This window comes from Dromaius novaehollandiae, chromosome 25, assembly GCF_036370855.1.
Source record: "Dromaius novaehollandiae isolate bDroNov1 chromosome 25, bDroNov1.hap1, whole genome shotgun sequence".
Taxonomy (NCBI): domain Eukaryota; kingdom Metazoa; phylum Chordata; class Aves; order Casuariiformes; family Dromaiidae; genus Dromaius; species Dromaius novaehollandiae.
The window spans coordinates 2,463,043-2,486,749 of NC_088122.1; the positions used below are offsets into that span (position 1 = coordinate 2,463,043).

The following is a 23,707-nucleotide window of genomic DNA, read 5'->3' on the forward strand; positions in this document are numbered from 1 at the left end:
TCCAACGGTATTTGAGGTGCCCAACTGCCACCGAAATTAAATGAATCTAAAGGAGATTTGAGGTTTGCGGATGCCTAGATCTGACCCAGAACATGAAGAGGAAGAAAAAGCCATCATGAAGGAAAACTCATTCATATCCTTGCTGTTTTTAGAAAGGGCAATATTGTACAGTGACATTATGCTACAGAAAACAAATTCTGAAATGAGATTAAGTAAGCTAGAGAAAAAATTCTCTGAAAAATGTTTTACGTCAAAACTGTAGAATCATTGCTGCAAGTCAACTGGAAGGAAGATACTTAGCCAACTTGAGCATCTCAGAGGTTCTTTTCGCAAGTAAAGAACAAGTTTAAAAACAAACACACACACACACACACACTGCTCCAAACATTTCTAAAACCTACCTACAGCTCGGAGAAAATCATTGTACTGTGCAGATGTCATTAATGGATCTGGTAATTCTCGCAGCCATTGCTTCAGGATCCCAGTAATAGTATGAATAGGATAATTCTCCAGTTTCACTGAATTTGGATCTGAAAAAAAGATGTCTCATCTGGAACAGTTTTTTCCTTTGATGCATACTACAGAATCCCAGAGAAGCAATCCTATAAACACTAAATTCTTTCGCCTCTGCTCACAGAATCCAAATAGGAACTCAGGAAAAAAAAAAAATCTGCTGATAGGCATTTATCAGCTAAGTAGCTTTTGCCAGCCAATGCACGCTAACACAGACTGCACAATGAAAACATGCCCACCAAAAAGCTGTTTTGAAAACACTAAAATGTGGCAGATGCTTTCAGAATGGAAGAGAAGAGCAGGGAAAATTGATACACAAGGAAGTCAGAAAGGTGGACAACTCTGTCTGACCTGCTTGCAGCAACTGCTTCAGCTCCTTCATGCGATTTGCTGACCCTGATTTCCTGTAAATGCCTTCTGTGTAGAGGCCGTGCATCTCCACGTACTCCAGCAGCTTCTCCATGACAATGGGAACTGAATTTCTCTCACTGGTCAGGGAACTCACGCATACTCCGAAGTGACGTGGTTCTGCATCCTGTTCATTCTGGAATTGATGCAGGTCAAGCACTGTGAATACCTGTTCCCAGGCTAGAAAATTCAGTTGTGTTTCATGCTACAATTAACTTATATTTCCAGAAACAAAAGCAGAATATTTTATTCTAGCTTGCTAGAAGCCTTTGATCATAAGGGAAACTCCCTAAGCTGCAGCGGTATGTGAAACTTGTAGTACTTTAGATGCTTTCTTTAACAATTTGTCCAACCCAGCACATATGCTCTAAAGGAGGAGTTCCTAAATTGTCTTGAGTACCATCTTTTAGAGAAAATCTGCTGTTTCTGCAACTGCAGGGCCTTGCTCTGTGCCCAACTACATCCAGGCAGAGAAGGGAACTTGACTCTAAGCAATGTTTAGTCAGCGCCTGGACATCTGTTCTTCCTTTGCTGAATAAAAAGAATGGCATTTTATATGCACCACCCGTGGTATCAGAGCATGGGATCCCAGATCTGTAATAGGAACTCTTACCTTTCTTTCACAGGATGTGCAGCTGCTCTGGATTTTGGACATGCATTTCTTGTGACAAGTCAACTTGCAAACTAGAGAGAGGAACAATTGTTACAAACAGTTCAAATCACATTAAAATGCTAAGTTCCCTGTCTTCATCACTACGTAACCTGCAGGTACTGCTCACTAAGCCCTGTCTGTACCAGCCAAAGCTGCAAGGAATCTGCGCATTTTGTCAATTAAGTGGTAAGAATGAGGTGTTTTCCACTTACTACGACAGAGACAGGCCTTCTCCATGGGCCAGATGTAGGATGAGCAGTGTTCACATGACTGCCGAATGCTCACTTGGTAGCTTGCGAATACATGACCGTTGTGTTCTTCAATCTGGTGGGAGACAGGGAGAAACTAATGGATTGTTTTGCTTCTTTTCTTTAGAAATCTACCTACCATATTTTAGATTTTCTCCTTTTTTTGCAATTACAGCTGACAGCTTTGACCTTCAAACCAGATTTCACCCTAGCCTAAAGGCAGGCGGATTTGCTGGGTCACTTCATGACTTGCGCGCATTGGTTAAAGTTCGTCTGTGCAATACATTAAGCTTTAGTTTGTTATTAATACTGCTTTCCTGTTAACAGTCCCATGATCGAGATAGTCATTAGGTCCTAAAAGATGCTATGGAAAAGTAATGAGATGCTTGATTACCACCTATCCCTATGTAAGCAAGTTCTTTGGTTTATGGAAAACAGTTTTATATTGTGTCACACCTTCATATAAGAGGTAAATGATTTAGCATGAAAAGCTGAGCTTCAGTACCAAATCAGCTCTTTCAAGAGTACTTTTCTGTATGCTTGGACAGCATCTAGAATATGGGTTCTCTGAGTGCAGCTGAGGACGTGGATTATCGTAAGAAGGAAAAGTACTCACGGCACGATCTTGTTTTCGTTTCTTCTTCTGGGCTTTGCTTTGCTGCAATGGAGTACAGAACTGGCATTAATCTTTGAATTTCAGGAATTCCATTCCCTGTTCTCCCTACCCAGCTTCCCAGACTCTACTTCGCCTCTGTACATTTGAGACACCATACTGCACCTCCAACTTGTATGGGGGTTATCTGAGCTCACACTGACTGTGAACACCCTAAAAATTACCAGACCTCACTGTCTGGTGAAAAAGCAATTCCATCTCCGAAACCTTCAGAGAACTCTAAGCTTTCACAAAAGAAAATACTCCAACATTTTAAGATTCTGAAAATATTAAGAGCAAGTTAAATAATGGACAATTCCATAAAGGCGTTTCAGCATTCAAAATTTGTAGTGTGCAGGAATCATGTGGGGAAAAAGTTTCCCAAAGAATAAAGAACGCTATGGGAAAGCATTCTGAGGTAACAGGGACCCCTCACCCTACGACAGTAATATTGTTTAATCATCCCATTAAGTCAGGAACAGAGTAAGTTTTATACCTTGTGCTGCTCAGATTCCTCTTTTTTTGCATATCCTCTGGTGAATTCATCCAGAAGGGATTGGAAGAGATTCAAAACCAGCTTGACTTCTTTCTCTTCCCTTTCTTTTGCCAGATTTGTAACTAGAAGCTGGTAATTTTCCACCAGATCTTTGTAGCCAACGTGGATTTGCCCATTCTGGGGAGTGGGGAGAATTGTTATTCAGAAGACAGTCTCTTGAATATGGTTGATAGTTTCAGATTTCTATGATATGTGCTTAAGTTCAGAGATGAAAAAGCACGCTCGTGGTTAAAGTAAAAGATAACAGCCCATGACAGAAATAAGTTAGCACACTTCCCTACTATGCTGCAGAAGGGTACCTGGCGGAGGCAAGCTTGAGTTGTAAGAGTATTGAAAACACTGTTGACAACTGTCTTAGGTGATTAAATACAGCAACAGAAAGAGGCTGAAGACAGTAACGTCCAGACATTTCTAAAAAATTTACAGCTGAGTGAATGAGAAAAGGGAAACAAAGCAATCTGTTTGCTTAAGATTACAACTACAGTACAGAAATATACAATCGTTTTTTCAGCTTTAAGATTCAATTTTGAATTATGTGCTAAAAATTGCATTTGTTAAAGAGCTGTAGGTCAAGCATTTAAATGGCATGCTTGATTAATTTATTACCTATCAGCTTTTCACTTTATTGAGAATTACTACTTACAGGAGCAGAGTACATGGTCTTGATATTTCCTCTAAACTTCTCTGTGGCTTCAAAAAACAGACATTCAACACCAGACTTCTGGGAGCGCAAGTCATTGATCTAAAAGGCAAATACATCTCCATCAAATTTCATTAAAACAAGTACATCCAGCTGGTGTTAAGCTTCAGTCACTGGGCTTAGGTGTGTGTGACCATACCAATTATTTAAAACAACATTTCCTAATGCGCTGTGATGATACAAAAAATAGGAGTTAGACTCTGAAGAACAGCCTCTACTTCCTTAAAAATCACACTGCCCCTTTGAACACACTTTGCAAACAATAAATGAAGGACTAACATGAATGTCACTTGAATATAATGTAATATAATATAACGCATGCAAATACTTGGAGAAAGGAAGAGAAAGGGTCTTAATATGGGCCTAATCTGATCAAGTTATCGAATCAATTCCCCTTTGCTTTAAAACATAATAGAAACTTAAACGCAGAAAAGTTGTCTTTGAAATTCCACACAAACAGTGAACACTGACCTGAATTTCATCACAGTTCAGTGCACTTTACCTTGTTTAGAAGGAACTCGTCAAGATGTTTCAGCTCATTGGCATTTGCAATCTCACGGACCATGGGAGCTCGCCAATTCTGAGACACACTTGAGATCTTGCTGATCTTAATAGTACGGTTCTTCTTTGTTTTACTACTCTCTTTCACATGGTGATCTCCTGCCTGGAGGCGACTTGACTGTCCAGAAGAAGCTGGGAAAAGAATTAATTTGTATTCTAAAGCAGGATGATGGAATGCTGCGGCGTTTGTTTCCTCAGTAGCCATATAAAACATTGCAGAAACAATGGTATTAGGAAGTTGAGGAAGGACTTTTAAAATATTCTAACCACTTGCACATTCTCCAAAGTCACAGAAACTCACCTTCTGAAACTTTCTGGGGTCCTCCTGTTTCTGCAAACAGGACACAGGATACAAAGGAGAGGCCTTCTCCCTCTTCAATCACATCAGGACTCTCCTTCGGAATTTTCTTGTCTGTTTTTTTCCCCAAAAGTCTACGCAAAGGGCTTTTAAAAGTAGACCTGAACATAAAAGCAGATGCAAGTTTGTCGCACTTGTAATGCAAGCTGGCTATACTACAAGGAAAGGCTTATTTAACAGTACAGTTAATGTCCAAGACGGGAATGACCTCCATTGTGGACACTCACTTGAAAGTCCAAGCTGCAGACAAATGAACACCAGAAAAAAGGAAAGACAGTCTGAAAGCGCATCTGGGCATTCTGGTATTTACCGCATTAGAGCACTGCTTTCAACATACCCAGAGACAGCACATCAGATGTCCAAGACATCACTTCTGGCTCAGGAAGTCCCTGAGCAGCAGAATGCCAGAAGCTGGGGGAGCAGGCCAGGGAAACAGCATTAGATGCTTGCTGTGTTCTTAAGTTCTTCCCTGGTGTCCTATTTCTCACTCTGGATGACAGTATACTAGATGGACCTTCAGTCTGAGCCTGTATGGTAGTTCTTAAGTTAAAAAGAACCAGTTTAAAGCCATGAGTTACATAAGCAGTAGAGGTTTTTTTCCCCCTCAAAGGTTCAGATATCATGCTTACACCAACATGAAGATCAAATCAACCAGCAACACAGTCGCTCACACAGCTGATGTCAACATATGTCTCTTTCCATAGTCATGCTCTCAAGATGCCCAATGCAAGTACCAGGGGGAAACCTCCTTGTTTCATTTTCTTAAAGGCAGTCCACAGCCACACACGCAATACATACTTGGCATCTATCTGCTGACTTGGTGGCTGCGTGGAAACAGCTGAATCCCCGGTAGGCAAGAGTTCACTGGACTTCTTTTGTACAGGATGTTTTTTGTTGCCTTTTTCTTCTTCTATTGTATCTGGTGATTGCTACAGTAGAGAAGAAAAATGAGTCAAAAAATACAGAGTGAAACAGACTCTTTAAATGGTCTCATAAAAATCAGAAGGATGAAAAAGTTTGCCTGGTCAAGAGAAAACATTTCTTTACCTACTATGTATTACCTGACTAAACTAAAATCCAAGTATATTTAACGCTTTGATCAAGAGTCCATTTGTGAAAAAAAATTAAGTTTTCAAATTGCTGCACAGTATTTGGTAAAGAAATCCTGTTACTTGGATATTGAGCCAAAAAAAAATCAACCTGAAAGGATGATAGGCATGCAGAATGCACTATAGACAGTTATTCAGGAATCTTTAAACTTTACGAATAAGGATAACTGAGTATAAATACGCACATCTTTCCATAGCCTCAGTACCTGATTCACAGCAACAGACTGAGCCAGGGTAGAGAGATCGTTTAATGAAGATGAACTCCCCTTCTTTCTGCAAAGTTACAAGATTAGTTTCAAGATGTATTTTTCGCAGAACTCTACAGCCTGTTAATACTTACTAATTTTTAAATAACCCGCATATCAATGTTACATCTGCAAGAAAAAATCTCGATCGACTCTTGCAAGTTACTTTTAAATACAAAATGTACTGGAGAAATAAAAAATGGCTATATCAGATTTCCTGCCATAACAGAGGGATGATGCTTGCAGACCAGAAGTCACTAAAACTTTGTAATAAGCAAGAAACACAAGACAATAAACTCTAGACTATTTTTAGACTGAAGTCCTGACTCTCCATTTCAATCCAGTAAGGCAGGCTTCAAATCTATTGTTAGCTTTGGAAAACATTCCACCCATACAGATTCAGTCGTAGGATTGGGGACTTAAAGCCAAGAAAAAGCAGCAGTTGTTCATAGTTCATGTTCTCCCATTACATGGCCAGACACACAGGCTAGCAAGAGTTCTCCATCTATTTTTAAATGTTACAGAAAACTCTCCTTTGAAAAAGTCAAAATAATTAAGAAGCTGCCCTTACTCTAGCTGATTCTGAGAAGACTGATCCACACGTGTTCTTCCATCCAAAGACTGACTCAGCATGTCATTGTGACCAGCATCAGACTGTCTCTTTCCTTTCCACTTCTCTCTCTTATATTTTAGTTTCCCTGGGTCATCCACATATCTCTGAATTAGGGAAGAAGTGGGACTATCCAGATCTTTGGTTGCCTTCTGAAGAAGACGTTTGTTTTTATCTGCACCACGTTCAGCTGGAGTTCGAAAGCTCCCAGTAGCAGGCAGGATATTTTTAAGATCCAATGCAAGATCTGTTGGCCTTTCAGGGCAGTTAAAGCTTTGGCTGCCTTTTATCTGGTTCTTTTGATTCTCTTGTGTTTTCACTCCCTCAATGGTCCTTTCCCCTTCTGATTCAGGTGGTTGCTCAGGAATGGAACTACTTTCTTTTATTTCACTTGAGAGTGGTGTGCCTGAAAGAATGTTTTCTTCGCCTGGACTTTTCTTTTCCTTGAAACTTTCCTGAATGACAGTATCTTGTGCTGTGGATTTTTTTGGCTCTTCAACAGTTTCTGCGACCTCTTTAGAAGAAGTTTGTTCCTCACGGCACAGTAAAGATGGTCCCTCGAAGGAAAACAGGACATGCTTATTCTGTAAGTCATTGTGTTCCAGCCCCCTCTGCCGGCGAGATTTACGTTTCTCCCGACTGTTTGTTACCTTCTCAGAGCTCTCTGTCATGTTCTTCTGAGGTAATGTAGCTTTTTCAGATGATGAGCTCAGGTGTTCAGCTTGCTCATTTGGAGCTTCATCAATGCCCACAGCAGCCTGATCCAGCTCTGACTCGTGTTTCACAGGCAATTGATCTGTTGCTGGTTCATTGCCCTCATCCTTGCTCATATCATTCTCTCTGTCTTGAGCTTCCTGCATTTCTCTCTGCTTTTCTTCAGCTTTCTGCTTTTCAATAGCCATTTTCTGAAATCTATTAAAAGTTTGAAAGATGAATACAGAAGTATTTAATGCACAGTGGCAAACAAAAATACCCCATAGTTTAAACACAGCCTACATAGAGATACAGACACAGTACAAAAATACTTACAGTCCCAGCATGACTGCATGGAGGACTGGTTATTAGGACTGGCACACATCAGTGCAGCCCAGCTGAAAAATGTTCAAGTACAAAGGGCTTAACCAGGCTCTACACACTACTGGCTATTCGATACTGACTACAGGATCACGTGGTAATAACTGTCTTCAGTTGTTCACTAAGTCAACATATCACACAGAAACTGAATTCAGCAGGCATAGCCAAGCAGCCAACTGGCTAAAACGCATATTTGCATACCATATCGCTTCTCTTCCTTTACCTCTTACGCTGGAGGTGTCCTCTAACCACGGCTTGTACAAGACAAATTCTGTTCTTCTGCTGAAGGTAGTATTTTCGCTCCCTGTATCCTCGCCATGCTGACTGAATAGAAGTGGCAGCATTATTCTTCTCCAGTTTCCTCCTAACATAACAGGAACGCCACCAAGCCTAAGAAGGGAGACTTCTAAAGTTAATAAGAAGTACTTGAAAGTGGTTTTTAGAAAAGATTGGCAATTTTCAGTCAAACATACCTGCAAAACAATGGCTGCTTGCCGTATTCTGAGAAAGCGTCTCCTTTCCAAAACCATCCTGAGCCAGCTCTGAAGGAGAATGATTTTCCTGATCACTTCTTTGTGTAGTGTATCCTGTAGTATCTGCCGTTCAGCCTCTTTCATAAAAACCTGCTCAGTTACAGAAAAGTTCATTGACAAACAGATAAGAGACCTTCTAGAGGTATTTAAACAAGACAGAAAATGAGGATGGGAAGACTTACTACTGCTGACAGCAGTTAGTGCTCCCAAGAAGTAACAATCCTTTTGTTTTACTAAATCCAAGTGCTTGGATTTTAAAACACACTTGTATACTTACTGCCTTCAAACCACAAAATCCTTCTAAAATGAAAACATTGACCTTTTTGACAAATGCTAATAGGAACAATTTCCCAGAAGGAACATCCTTACAGTACAGAAATTATACTCTCTACTGTACTGCAAGACGACAGGAATCATCAAAAATTGTGAGATATTTACTAATGTCTGTGTCAACATTTACAGCAGTTAAAATAGCTAATTTTAGTGTGAATTGCAGAAGAGAGCAACATCTGTAGACGAACTGCACTAAGTTTGGCAGTGTACATTAGCGTTTCCCATAATTGCCCTGATTATAGAAAGTTTTACAGACCTTGGTCTTCCCTATTTGATAGTAGTTTTTGTCCAGTTTTAGTTTATTCAAATAAGCAAAAATGTCTTCCCTAGATGCTTTGGCATTCTTGGGCAGTAGCACCTGAAACTGGTCTATGAATTCCTGTGAAAAGCAGAGACAGCAAGAGATCAGAGTTAGAAGATAATTCACGAGTCCAGAGTTTTAACTAGATATCTAACATTAAGCTTGGCCATCTGAGCTGCAGGAGTTTGAAAGTACTTATTCCTCCCTCCAAATTAAGCTACTTTTTCCCCATTCTGTAGAATACAGGCTTCATTCAGTCTCCAGTTAAATTTAATGCTTTACAGATAACCTCTATGTGATCTATAAAGCTACATGCACAAAGTATTTTACAGAAATGAATTCACATATAGAGACACTGATGTATAGCACTGACTGCTTATATTTGTGACAGCGCTCAGAATGGTTTCCTCCATGCAACAGGTAGAACAGCTTACTGGTAGATTCATTCAGAATGGTCACAACTATCATACGAACAAAGACATGAAAGACCCTGTTACATCATTCATGGGCAATGCATGCTTTTCAACAGCTGCAGATATTCCTGAAAGCATAATCCATTTCCAGTTCCTTACATACCTGGAATGTATATTTGGCACTATAGCCAGATCTTCTGATTCTCACAGTTTCTAGCATGCCCGTATATCTTAACTGTTGAAGCACCAAGCTTTCATCAAAAAGCATCTCTTTCTGAAAAAGATCAGAAATCAACATCTAGTAATTGCCTGAACTGTCCTGCTTTTGTCCAGTAGACATTCCGCCTTCATACACTGGTTACCTTCCACCTTCATATAGAATGACAGTGAACAAGATATATCATAGGGCCTATAAGACTTAGGGCATCAGCAGCCAGATCAACTCTTAAGGCAGTCTTACCTTCTCAGCATTGGAGCGGATGCAACGGATGAAGAATGGCTCAGCTTTCCCCAGTGTCTCCAACAATTTACTAAGTGAAGTCTGAAAGGAAATATTCAAAAACATTTTTTCTTCAGATATCAACACCGAGTTGCATTTGGCAGCAGTACAGCCCCTTCCTCAGAACACAAGTTCTTTCAGGTCTGATCAAATCCTGTTTCATCCCATACAAATCCTATTTCATCCAATATGGAGGTTCTTCTTTTTTTCCAAAAAGGCACTACAGAAGAACAGTGCACAATCTCCCCTCCCCCTCCAAGTATTTCAAAAAATAGCCTACATTGCTGATCAACAAAGCAATTTTCTTAGAAGTACTATACGAACGTTCAATAAAAACTAGATACTAAATGCAACATAATTGCAGTGCTTTTAATTGTCATAACCCCATTACAGCAAATATCCTGAAACAGTGAACTGCTATGCAAGTCCCAGGAAGGTCTGTTCTCATATGGGTGCTTAGATTGCACCCACAAAATGTGTACCACCATAGCAGTCACCCACCTGGAACTGCGCACTTATGCTAGGGGGTTTCTTCTTTTTGTGCAAATGCAAGAGGGATTTTGTAGTTCGATCATGCAGAGTCATGCTTACTATGAGCTTCAGAGACTTGGAATCCAGCAAGTTCTAGGAGAAAGTTTTCATAATCAACATAAAGTACAAGTCACGTAAGTAAAAAGAAAATATTTCCATCTACATGAGAATTAATAAGAAAGAAACCAACTAGTTAGCTCCACAATCAGTAACGTGTTATGCTTCATGACTTTTTATATTTCACACCAAAACCTCTCCTCAAGAGTGAAAACTTTTCACTGCCCCATCCCAGCAGTACAAGGGGAACAGGGGGAACTACATAGTCACTATGTCTGCCTTTCATGACTTGACTGGAAATAGCTTTACATATTTATGGCATCCTTAGCTAGTCTAATTAAACAGATGTCCCAATTCAGAATAGTTTTTTTCTGTTCAGCTCTTCTTATAAGGATGAACATTTACCTATCCTTTGGATTGTCAAAAGGGAAGTTCCCCATAACATGAAGCAGTATTTTCTGAAGTGAATTCTGTCAATCAAACACAACAGACAAGAGAAATTAAGTTATTTGAATAACTTTACCTTGGGAGTGATCTGCTTTTGTTTGATACCTCTACTTTTCCTGTTAAAATATTAAAGATCATTTAAGAAAAAGAACACATGATTTTTGGTTATTCCAGCAAGACACAGGTTGGTGCAATTTATGAGGCAAGATGAAAGACAGAAGAAAATGAGCACATCATCACTGGGGTGTATTCATGCACAGACTGTTTTATAAGTGATCAATGCAAGAAATGCAAACTGCTTCGCAACAATTTCTTTTTTTTTTTTTTTTTTTTTAAATAAACACTGTAGGCACCCTAAGCTTTCAAAAGTGAAACATTGTGTCTGATGTCAAAGTTATTAAAAACTACAGCTGTAAAGCCTGTTTTCTGTGCAAGTTATTATTCTATTTAGCCAACTGTACAGTCACCGAAATCTCTTCATACTAAGGCACCATCAGGTAAAAATACTTGACTCAGAAGTTATTGTGGCTTGAGCGAGAACCCCTGTGAAAGCGCTTTACTGCTCACAGAAGGACAACACATGCCCCAGCACTCCATTTATGAATTCTGACAGGTCTGAGAGCGTTTCCAGGACTTCCTGGGGCAGTACACAAACCTCAGGCATACTCCGATCCACACAGACTGTGAACACAACCTGAAGCTGTCAGAAACAAGATTGTAGTTCACATGCTCCTAAATCTAAATGTGTCAACTCCTCGATGTAAGGCACGTTCCAATGCCATGCAACACACTACAGACTGATTTTCTTACACATTCATAGCAACAAATTTGTACTATGTTCTTGGATTTTAAAGCAAATTTACATGAAAAGCAGGCTTAACCATCAGCTAATGCAAAGGAAGCAACAAAGCATTCTCTACAGGCTTTATATCTTTTGAAGGAAATATATTGTTCATAGTTGTCTCGTGTGGGTTTTGCAGAAGACAAGTTTGGGAAAAGAACACTTTTTTATGGACTAGAATAAGTACTCGGTAATTGTTGCTCTGCCAAAGCAATACCTAGCACCAGAACTCACATGAAGTGGGAGCGGTGTTGAAGTCGATTGAGTGACCGAAGCAGCTTACATGGGTCATCACCCTGCCATGGAAGTCCTTTTATACTCGCGATGATTTGTTCATGCATGTCTCTAAAATGATTCACAGCAAAACAAAGATGGCAAACAAAGATACACAGCCATGAGGGAGAAAAGAGGAGTTAAAAAACAGGAGATCCCATCACCAAGTGTGCTCCAAACAGCAGCAGGCCAATCCCAGACTACTTTTTCCTAAAAATGAGTTATTTTGATGTCAAGTCAGCACCTTCTACTCTGTTAGCACCCTAAATTTTAATACCAGTGTCATACACTAAGTTATTTTCTAATTCTACCTTTTCATGAAAATTCTTGAGCCATCAATTTTAAATGCAAACAGAGGAATTTAACAAGATGTACTTAATGTGCAAGGAAACTTTTTGTTAAGCTAAGTAGCCTTTTTAGATAGATACAGCTTCTTTGTAATCTAGCACTAAATATTTGTATCTATTTCCTGAATGGATTAAATAGACTTGAATACTGCAATGAAGCTGCTTAGTGGGTTCACATCAGAAGGCTAGATTAGAAAGCGGATATTGCAGGAATACTTGAAGTTTCATTAAGACGCAATTTGATCCTTTATTTCAAACTTATTTACATATGTTTAGCTTTTCAAAGTAAGCCTGGGATGGTGCCTAATTAGTGGTAGATTCCATTATTTTAAGCATGCACCATGCTCTGCGAGTGTTGTGCCTTGGCACAGAACTTACCTTCTTTACTCTCCAGAGAGGCACAAACCAAACACAACAGAAGAGTCACTTCTGACCATAAAATGCAATCGCCATTCTGAGCTGTTCCGTGAGGCAGCAGCAACACTATTACAGACAGTTGCTTGTTTTCCCCAGTACCACTGAACATTTTTAGAATACCAAGTTTTTGTTTTAAGATATTGCAAGGCAACAGATGTGTTACATTGACCAATCCTGTTGCCAGAATTGAACCTTCGGTTCTTAGCTGCCACAAGTGGCTGAGACTGTCCAGAATGTAGTAATTATGAAGTGGTATGAAGTGATTACTTTATGTTTATTACACTTCAAGGCTTCACTTTCACACAGAGCATGCTCAGAAGGCCAGCCTGTCCAGGAATGTGCCTCCCTGGCCTTTAAGTACGGGCCTATTTCTACTTACTTCTTGTTTTCATAAAAAGAAATGATGTCTTCAAAAGCATTTATATCGAAATCCTCAGAACAATCAAATGAGAAATCAAGCATTGAGCAGCTGCAAAAGGAACATGTATAGAACCTAAATACTCCATTGAAAGGCAAGTATGCCTATACAGAGCAATGCTGGAGCCAGTTCAGGACTTGCCCTGCCTCCTAATCATGTCACTTCCATATTCCTAGAAATAAGAAGGCTGCAAAAAAATGATTCTTCACCATAGACTAGCTGCATAGGAACATACAATGCTAACAGCAACTTACACAAAATATATATGGAGCATTCAGAAACCCAGTGGTAAATGGGACTCGGGCTGTGCCACCAGCGTTTGGTAGCGCTGGGTCTTACATAAAGCATAGCTGACTATTGTTTTGATAGTATTAAAAGGGCAAAACAAAACAAGACAGGGAAGAAATAAAATCTGCCACCCTTGTGGAAAGATCTAGCTGATATTTGATATATGAAAATGTGACTCAGCAATTCAGGCTTTTCCTCAGCTCATGTGTTGTCAGTCTTGCTACACTTGGGTATCATCCATTGTTCCATTTAAAAAGCTACGAGATAAGGGTTAAGTACGTTTTTCTCACCGGTAAACTTTTTCTACTGGTGTATTTGCTCTCTGGAGTTCTCCAAGGGGAACTCGGGGTCCTTGGCGCACCACTCCTATTATGAAATAATCAATAGGTTGAATTTTGATAAAGCTACCAGGATAATAGACAAGAGATCCACCAATTATAACAAGCAAAATATCTATCCAAGGGTCTGGAGTTTTTCTCTAGTATTTTAGCTGTTAATCTAGACCACTCACTTTGGTTCTCAAATTACCTACTGCTACAAAGTACACTGCAGCTGCTCAGAAAAACATTGCAAATTAAACTTTCATTTGAATATTCATCTGAAAACTCAGGGAAATCTGCGAAGATCAACAAATATCAAAATAAACAGTAATAGGAAGAACTAGCAGTACCAGAACTAGCAGTACCTCCCCCATCTTTTACAAATATGACTTCAAGCTTGGCACAGCCTGCTGGCTACAGTGCACTAACTGGAGATCCATGGAAGTCTGAATGATCTCAGACATAAAAAGTGACAACCTTTTTGGCATGTCCATGTCAAGTCATTTTCACAACTCAGTTTTGTCTTCAGTATCAACTAAGATCACATTTGCATGATAAGGTTTTGCAATAAACTAGTTCTGTCAACAAGCATTAATTAGTTATACAATATTTGAAAGCATTTCCAGAATGTTTTTTCCCTACCATACCTGCGGTCTTCTGAGCTCTCTGTCGTCCAGCCTCTGCAAATACAGCCATTGCTCGAATAGCTGCCCGCAGAACAGCCCAGCGGAACACAGCTACAGGGTCCATTCCTATCAGCTCCCGAACATAAGCACTGTCACTACTTCGTAGTAAAGCAACAATATCTGGTCTCATGTAATCCATATTTTTCTCTCTGAAATCCTGCAAAACAGGAACATTGAACCAGAAGCTCTCGGCAAAGCAGGTACACAGGCACAACCCAGAACTGTGTTTTGAGCCAACAGATTCATCGCTATTCAGAATAACTCATCATTCCAATAATTCTCACTACAGTGAACATTTTATCCAAGTCTGTAACAAAAAATCTAAAATACATCCAAGGACACACCTGATTTAGTCCATTCTCAGCAAGTTTTCTATACCCACACAAGTCAGCAAGGAAAAGAAATTTCTTTTGTGACCATAAGAGCTACCACTTACTTTTATCTGGTATTTAACTTTCCCGGCAAAGTGTCGGATGATAAAAGCAGGCTCCATCACTGGGGTTCCAACAAAAAACTTGTTCTCCTCATGCTGCTGTTTGAATTTTGCAAGTAGAGTTTGGTTGGTGGCATGGGGAAAACTAGGAAAGCAAAACAGGGTTAGCTAGTCTTCTCCAAATACAGATAAGTTTATTGAGGTGCAAGATGTCAAACTGAAGAACCGATATTGATCCTTACAGAAAAAACTTTTGTCTCAAATCTCTAAATCTAGCATTACTGACACACTTGTTTTGTATTTAGAGGTTGGCTGCTGGGTTAAATTTGTGGACAGAAAAAACCCCAAACAGCTCTATACATAGCAGAATATTCTGAAGTTTCAATGGTATATCAATGTTTCCTCCTGCTTCACCAATTAAGTTCTGTTAGCACCACATTAACTAATTACACCACATTTAGTTGCTTACTGCTCCAAAGGCTCATATGCATGCACTTACTTTAATCCAAATTACACAGTAAAACACAAAAGCAAAAGTTTTCAAATCTGCTTAAACCAAAATTTAATTTTAACATCACTTTATACTACCACCATATTGGCATCATTAGAAACAAACTGGAGTGCAGATCATACCCATGAGATGACCCTTCCCGTCCCATAACATTCCTCTTATTTTGCAAGTGCTGTATTTCTCTTCCCTTCCACCATCCACAGTCCTTCCCTCCTCCCTGCCACACACGTTTTTTTTTTTTTGAAGATATTTGATGCTTACTTGCTTTCTTCATCCAGAAGATAGAAGAGGCCAGTGGGCTTCTTGCTGATTAAGTGAATGCAGGCCACATTATCAGTATAGTCAATATTGTGCCAACTGATCCCTTCACTCTTATATTCCTCCTGTGTAGCTCAAGAAAATTTCCTCATCAGTATAGTGTCCTAACCTTTAATGTCCCATGGTCTAACTGCTCAAAAGACATTCTTAAATAGCTATGGTGAGTTGAGTTTGTTAGTTCAGGCAGCAGAAACAAAAAAAGGAAAATTTATAAATAAGAACAGAACAGCAGGCATACTGGGTCAGATCAAAGGTCCACCTAGGGAAGTCACTCAGCAGTAAATGTTTAGGGTAAACTGTTTACAAATCAAAACACTGAGAATAATCCTTCCCCCGTTGTGCCTTTCCAGCAATCAGTAGTCTATATACACTTGGTAGTTAGACCTTACATCTACATCATCACATTTAATTTAAAATCCTAAGTAGACATATTTTTCAAGGGATCTAAGCCTATTTTTCTCTTCCATAGTCTTTATAACATAAGAAGTGACAAATATTTAATGTTAAGCTCCAAAATTTCCAAATTGCACTGTCAGAGGAAATAACATAAGTTTCAAAACAGGCAGTTAAGTCCTACAAAATATCAGTGCAGAAACTTCCCCAGGAAGCAATGCTTATTGCTTAGGCTCGGAAAGTTTGGAGCTCTCTTTGACAAAAGAATACAAAGCTCTTGTGTTGAAATGACAGTGCATCAAATAGCTTGACAGGACAAGCTTCACTTTAAGATATGGAACCAAAACACCAGTTTCTCTGAACGTTGCAAATGTCCAAGGAAAAAGCTAAAAGTAAGCTACAAGCCTAAAAAACCCATCCCACAGAGAGTTAACTGAACTAATTTTTATGTTTAGCAAAAGACAAACTCCCATACTGTTCTATATGAGATAGAGATGATAAGAAATGGATTATTTTTAAGTAGGTAAATTAAATGTCTAACGAATCTGCTCAGTGTGCACGCCACATTACAGAACTGAAATACCATTTTTCACAAACAATAAAGCCCTTCTTTAAAAGATATACAGAAAACCCCTGAGGGCTCTCATGCAGAAAGAGATACAGGAAATGGGCTATTCAAGGATTAAGCTTATTTGGAAAAATGGCATTAGAAAAAGAAAACAATATAACTATTTACTCTAGTTAGTCTGGAGAGCCACTTGTGTTGTAAGTTACAAAACAGGGAGCTCAACATTATGTTTACATAATTTTGTACTTTTGGTAATTTTCTTCTCTTTAATATGCTTGTTTAAAGTAATCTACATATCATTGACAAAATTCTACATACTACAGAAAGACTTCTTCTTTTCAGCAGAATGACCAGAGGATTACTTTTTGGCACAAACCAGAAACAAACTCCAAGTCAAGAGCAAAAAACCCCCAAACCTCACTCTAGAAACAGGCCCTCTAGCAGCTCTCAAAGCATTCTGTAAGAAGATGATACTATCTGCTAACAAGTGTATCAACATAAGCCGGCAGTATCAGGATTTCAGAACTGCCAATATAAACACACAGTTGTATCCCTCTAAATGCAGTCAGGTGGAAGAAGTAACAAAGCGTGGTTATTAAATATTTACTAACTGACAAAAATAAGACAAACTCTGTCTCAATGCATTTTGAAAAACCTGAAACAAACATCTCACCTATGGACTTTCAATCTCAAAGTTTGCAATTTCATCTCCCTGATGCCTGGGGTTGCCTGAATGTCTTTTTGTTTCTTGCAGTCAAGCAGAAACTCACTGCTAGCTCTCTAAAGAAAGACCCGGCTATCATTAGTATAAATGGAGTGCTAAACACAGCAAACCTGCAACCTTCAAACACCACCATAACAAGCTATATTAAAACAAGAAATTGAAAAGGGAGACTTTGAAAAGCAGAAATTGAAAAGCAAGCGATTATAAAAATTATGGTGTGAGGTTTGCAGAAAGATGATTCTGAGTTTGCACAACACATGAGCCCTTGATATATATACATTTTTTGGCAACTCTAATTTCTTACCTGTTCCAATTTGAAAATATGCTGATTGAAATAATACTGAAGCTGCTCATTTGCATAATTTATGCAGAACTGTTCAAAACTGTTGGTTTCGAAGTCTTCAAATCCAAAAATATCAAGTACACCAATAGACAAACACTAAAGGAAGAGGATGAGGAAACCCAATTACACAATCTATCATACAGCAACCTAACCTGCAACAGCTAACCATTACAAAAAACACTGCAGAATATGCTAATAGATTTCAAATATTTAACAGCTACATCTATTGTGAAAACAGGGGTGATTTAATATTAGCAAGAAATTTATTACAGACTTCAGAAGGATCAAAATTTATGCCAGACATCTGAACATGTTATCTGTAGCTCTCTTTGATAGCTCTAAATATGCAACTGTCTACAAAGACTTGTTTTAGTGAGAAACTTACTGTAACAGATTCCTCCATGTCCTTCTTATTAAGAAGCGCATGATTAATTCGCAGAACAATCCAATCAAACAAAGCACTGTACAAGGACTTTGCCATTGAATCACGAGCTGTTATTGCCTACAGATGAAACAAAGTTCATAACTTACTTAAAAAACGCATTTCTAATTCAGACTAGTGCCACTGAAAGGTTATGATCCTTTCAGAGATGAGATAAAATCTGCCTTTAATACTAACTTCTGATGTTCCAAACAGCAACATCCCTCATTAAACGTGAAAGCGTACCATATTAGCTTTTTTGCAGCCAACAATGGAAGTTTGACGTTATTGATTCCAGTATGCTTCATTAGTTAAAACCCTATTGCTATGCTACTGAAATTTGACATTTCGAAGCTAAGGCAAAATTTTACATAGGACTTTTTTCTGAGTTTGTGATTTTTTTAAAAATTTTTTATTTATTTATTTAAGTCCCAGAACAATCAGCAGGATAACATTAAAATAATTCTACTAGTATTCCTTCACACTCACCTCATTGAGACTATATGGCAAAATAAGCTTATCGTTAGCTGTCACAGTTTTTCTTTTTGTCAGCACTTCCACTAAAATTTCTCGTTTGACCTTCAAAACAAGCAAGAACAAGAGTTAATGCCACCCAATAACTACCCAATCACTAATCTGATGGCAACAGTGGACATTACCATTTTCTCAGAAAACGTCAGGCACTTTGACAACCGCTTCAGTTGTCACCCAGCTATAACTTTACAAGTTCCTTAGCTTCTTTAAATTATTCTCAGCTTACATCCATTCAGTTACTTCCCTATGGTGGCAAAGCACCCATCTCCAGTAAATTTATTCCTACTCAGTGCTGTGATTAATGAATACACAGATTTTACTTACATACTATGTGCTATATTCCCTCTCTTTTTCCATCCCTAACCCCAATAATTTCACCAGTCCCATCCATTTCCTCTCCCATAAGATGAATGTTGTGGGAGTATCATAAACCAAATCTAGACGTAGCAAACTTGGGCAACACATTCAAGTAAACTCCTGAGGTAGAGCATGACAAGAAGGTGTATCAAACATTAGAGCTAAAGAGAAATACTCTACTTTTAAAAGCTGGGAAAGAATGTCCAACACTTCAGGAGGTCCTACTTCCAACCCTTCATCACGACCTGTAGCTTTCTTCTTGTAAGTAACGTTGCCCAAATAAAGAATAGCCGAAAGCACTGAAAAAATCCTGAGGAAGAAAAATTGATTTTACAAGAATTTTGCTTATGGGTAGCATTATAGCAGTTGAACACATCATGTTCTATTTCAGGAAACACAGACAACAGAATCAGTCCACAGGCACTCACAAATGTTCAGCTCTCCCTGCCTCTAGTGGACTAAATAGAACCTTAAGACAGATGCCATAGCACCCATACGGTTCGGTTCAGGGCACTTCACGATCGTTAACTAGCTATCCGCAAGAAAGGCTTAAAAGATTCTACTTACTGTTTCTTTGTTGCTGAAAGAAAGCCAACCATCTCCATGGCTTGTTTTAATCTTTCAAAGTCATGCCGGAGATCCTCCCCATCTTCAATTTTCAAGTTATGCTGTGAAAAGAGCCCCATAATGAAGGACAAACAAAATCCCCCAAAATATCACAAGAAAACAAGTACAATCTGTTCTGTCTCCTTTGATCTCTAACACAATATCAGACATACAGCACTTGTCAATGCATTTGTAAATCTGTCACAGATTACCTGATTGAGGTAGAAATAATCTTCAGGTTGTTTGAGGTGAAATTCTTTACGCTCCTCCTCGCTGACTCCAAGCAGTAAATAATAAAAGACATGGTAGTTCCTACAAAGTCAAATACATTTCACTTTCATGAATATATAATGATTTTTCTTTTACTCTATACACTTTAATTGATATGAGAGCTTAAAAGCATTTATAGACATGTAGGGCAGCATGTTAATAATAAAAAAGACCTTATTTGTTCTTAAAGCAACATATACTCGTACATGCAAGATAAGTGTGCATACCAACTATGCGCTATGCAGTAGCTGCATTCAGCTTAAAGCTGAAACGTGCTAGTAGACACAGTACCAGTCTCTTACCTTTCATCTTTTTCTTGAGAAACCAGACGAGATTTTTCAAGAAGGTATTTTTCAACAACAGCCCTGAAGTGCCCCAAAAAAGGAAAAAAAAACATGAGGGGGAAAAAAAAGACCTCCCAAAACATTAGACAGCAACTGCCAAGAGAGCTCAAATAATGAAATCTGCACTAGAATACATAAGAGAATGGCTTAGTTATCTCCAAGCTAAAACGAAAAATTCAGTATGGTCTATATTATATTTGAGACAATGAAAAGAAATACTCAGGAAACACCTATCTTGCTTGGTTTTAGTAGACAAAACTAGAAGGATGCAAATGAAGCTGAGAAAAGTGCTGATGCAAAATTATAAGCAGAAACAAGATATGTAAAGTGCTAATAATCTGTTACCTACTCCAGGATTAATAGTTATCTAGCAAGGAATGCAAAGACTACAAGTCCCCCCAAAATATACTGAATAACTGGCTGCTTCTGAACCTAACAAATTTGCTAGATTTTATGACAGTACACATGCCAGTCTCAAACAGAGGCCAGCCAGCCAGAAAACTCTTTACATCTTGACAGAGTAGGCACCTAAATAACCTAAACTCCTTCACAAGGGATATAAACAAAGAACGAGGCCAAAGTTTGAGCAGCTTTTCCTCACACTGAAGACAAAACAAATTAATTCAAATGGTACCAATCTTCCGAGCTGGTGTGACTTCCTCTGTAAAGACGCCAATTCTGTTCAGAATAACACTCAAAGCAATTGTGGGGCAGAGTTCCCAGCTGTTTATGTTACTGCTATTTTGTAAATTGCAACCCAAAGAAAAGATACAGTCGAATACAAAAACATAGCGACAGCTAACGATGCTACATAATGCAGCTGATGGTACAAGGCAGAACGTCATACCCATATAGTGCATAAGGGCACTGAACCTAGTGCATGCATACATCTTGACAACATATGCGACGTACTGCTGTGTATTTTGCAGTTAGAGACTTTAGGAATTTCAGAAACATTTCCAAAGCAGGAGGAAGATGAAAAGATTTCATGGCATGATGTTAGACAAGCAACTAGACAAGTATTTACAGACAAATCTCTAATAGCGTAGAAATTTTTTGACAAAGTTATTCGTTTGAAGTGAAAGCGTCCACTCCTAATGAAAAGCATAATCATTTGGATTAATAATATTGAGTGACTTCCCACTTCATTGAGGGACTACACTAACATGACATGATACTATAGCATTTTCTGCAGGATAAAAAAATCTAAATGCAATTGTAACGGTCAGCTGTGGCTATCTATCACATGCTTAAAAAAAGAAATGTAGGTACAGAATATTTCACATTTGCCTAGTGTTTCTGTCTGAAGGACAATGACCAGATGTTGCATCACCTGACTATTTCACAAAGCTTCACAAAGTTATTGAGCCTTGAAAGCATGTGGGAAGCTATTCTCACACAAGAAGTGCCTCCGTAAGGCAGCATTTTACACAGCAATATGAACCTTTACCAACTCCTAAAAGCACACAGTCCACTTCTGGAAAACCCTCACACTGTACTTACCCTCGGACAATACCATTCTCTAAATAGTTGACTTGAATAAATTTTCCGAAACGACTGGAGTTATTGTTATGTGCTGTTTTTGCATTTCCAAATGCCTGTAATAAACCAAAATGAGTTAACTTTCAATTAAACTGAACAAGCCAATACACAGCTTTTCAAAATATTCTGTTCATTATTCAGCCCCCTCTTAGCTGGCAGCACATGCCTGAAATATTATGGAAACAGCAGCATGCAGATACCAGAAAGGAAGCTTAGGAAGTCTTCACTGTTCCTCACAGAGCTACACACATTTATTATTTGCCCTATGCAATTACATCTGGGAGTCTGAGGAAGGGGAATAATAAACTTAATCAGATATTTCTAAGAGTATTGAAAGGTAAACACAGCTAGAGAGCTCAAGTCAACCTCAATCATTAGCAATTATGAACTTAAAGAGGACATTTGGTAGGAGGAAAATAGTATAATTACTATGAAATTGCTTCTCCTATGGTAAAGCCACAAACTATGTCTTATTCCCCAAAGTACTGCTCCCACTCAAAAATTTCACAATAAACATGCAAATATTTTTTCTTTAAGTGAGAATAGAACATTAAGATCTTGCTTATAAAGTTAGCCTATGAATTCTCAGAGTTGCGTATTAAAAAAATGAGAAAACAATTAACAGAAACACAATGGCTTGCAGAAACACATCATACTCATTGACCAGTTAACTGTGCTATGCAGCACTGAAGAACACGGTTTGACTAGGATGCGTTAGGAAAAGGGAAAAAGAGGTATGGCACAAATCTCACCCATTTCTAACTCTTAGTGCCTAAGCATCTTTGATACTTTTGCCTCTATCATCACGCCTCAGAAAGTAGCTAGCATACTCTGCATGAGTCACACTTAAAAAAAAATATATATAAAAATAACTTAGTGCATCTAGAATTCCATGAGAATTAGTTACTGGGAATGCCCATAACTTTATCAACTCTTAACTATGGTTCCTTAGTTTGACAGAAACCTCTCATCCTGTTAACATGAGGAAGGTGATCACTGTACAGAGAAGAAACCCAGGGTGGAATGCAACTGTTTAGAAAAATAACCACTCAGTGTGAAATATCACCAGCAATTCCTGCCACAGATATTTCCTCTCAGAACTCCGAGCAATTAAGGCTTCCCATAGGAAATCCGTCTCGCCTAATATAGAACAAATTCATGGAACAATTTCACAAAAAATGCCACCCTCTTCCTACACACAAACACACAATGATGGACATGCTAGCACTGTATGCAACAGAACTAAACTGTTTCTAAATTAAGCTGCCCAATTATGGTGCATCTCCTAGGCAAGTACTGCTTTCATGCCAGTCACAGTGTTTCATCTTCAACGCTGAAGGAAACTCTTCCCCCTCACTTTTTAAAATGATGTGGCGAGGTTGCAGCTGCACTGCAGTATCATACCTGAATCACTATTTCCAAAACAAGTTCTCAAAGATCTCTCGTAAGTGATTTCTACTGCCATCTGCCTGGTGTTCAGAGAATCCAAGAAATCTGTGAAGTGAAAACTTTCTTATAAACTGGGAGAATTCCCATAATTTTCTGGATAACAGTTATTCCTGATCCTTTTTCCTTAAAAGCAAGCCAAAGAAACTCTTCCTGTGCAGGGGAAAATGGATTCTTATGAAGCTTTAGAAAATTCAACAGGTCTCCAAAGAGACAGCATTTCCATCCAGCACCACTTATAGATGACCGAGGCTGAGCTCAGCCTTCCAATTTCTAGGGATCATCCTACGTGTTTTATAACACAAACAGCATCCCCGCTCAGATTTTTCAGAGAAGGCATAATGACCAGAGTCATCAACATCTTCTTGCAGCTACTATCCAACACAGTTACTATCTTTTTGTAGCTACTATCGCACAGAAAACAGATTTTTGCGGTTTTCTTTTCAGAGACCATTTTGCACATGTAGCATATTAATGTTTTTATAAAATCTTCATCAAAACCTTTTA

General features: G+C 38.7%; 1 protein-coding gene across 12 annotated transcripts in view; it reads right to left on the bottom strand.

The window, feature by feature from the left end:
- Positions 1-23,707, bottom strand: part of MYO9B (myosin IXB) — a 46,279-nt gene that overhangs the window by 5,256 nt on the left and 17,316 nt on the right. For 6 of the 12 annotated variants that reach the window (XM_064497364.1, XM_026105894.2, XM_064497365.1 and 3 more), the window contains 33 exons: positions 21,716-21,810; positions 20,171-20,233; positions 19,811-19,910; positions 19,560-19,660; positions 19,173-19,302; positions 18,591-18,680; positions 18,066-18,182; positions 17,642-17,776; positions 15,596-15,717; positions 14,827-14,968; positions 14,352-14,547; positions 13,675-13,750; positions 13,058-13,147; positions 11,876-11,986; positions 10,877-10,916; positions 10,267-10,389; positions 9,727-9,807; positions 9,430-9,540; positions 8,809-8,931; positions 8,160-8,309; positions 7,910-8,076; positions 6,574-7,524; positions 5,964-6,030; positions 5,447-5,577; positions 4,592-4,749; positions 4,232-4,422; positions 3,673-3,771; positions 2,970-3,146; positions 2,438-2,479; positions 1,786-1,897; positions 1,535-1,605; positions 865-1,057; positions 402-530 (listed from right to left, as the gene is read on the bottom strand). In XM_064497364.1, the coding sequence (XP_064353434.1) occupies positions 402-530; positions 865-1,057; positions 1,535-1,605; positions 1,786-1,897; positions 2,438-2,479; positions 2,970-3,146; positions 3,673-3,771; positions 4,232-4,422; positions 4,592-4,749; positions 5,447-5,577; positions 5,964-6,030; positions 6,574-7,524; positions 7,910-8,076; positions 8,160-8,309; positions 8,809-8,931; positions 9,430-9,540; positions 9,727-9,807; positions 10,267-10,389; positions 10,877-10,916; positions 11,876-11,986; positions 13,058-13,147; positions 13,675-13,750; positions 14,352-14,547; positions 14,827-14,968; positions 15,596-15,717; positions 17,642-17,776; positions 18,066-18,182; positions 18,591-18,680; positions 19,173-19,302; positions 19,560-19,660; positions 19,811-19,910; positions 20,171-20,233; positions 21,716-21,810 (4,684 nt within the window). The remainder of the gene's footprint in view (positions 1-401; positions 531-864; positions 1,058-1,534; positions 1,606-1,785; positions 1,898-2,437; positions 2,480-2,969; positions 3,147-3,672; positions 3,772-4,231; positions 4,423-4,591; positions 4,750-5,446; positions 5,578-5,963; positions 6,031-6,573; positions 7,525-7,909; positions 8,077-8,159; positions 8,310-8,808; positions 8,932-9,429; positions 9,541-9,726; positions 9,808-10,266; positions 10,390-10,876; positions 10,917-11,875; positions 11,987-13,057; positions 13,148-13,674; positions 13,751-14,351; positions 14,548-14,826; positions 14,969-15,595; positions 15,718-17,641; positions 17,777-18,065; positions 18,183-18,590; positions 18,681-19,172; positions 19,303-19,559; positions 19,661-19,810; positions 19,911-20,170; positions 20,234-21,715; positions 21,811-23,707) is intronic. The other 6 variants (XM_064497369.1, XM_064497366.1, XM_026105904.2 and 3 more) reach the window with 4 other exon arrangements.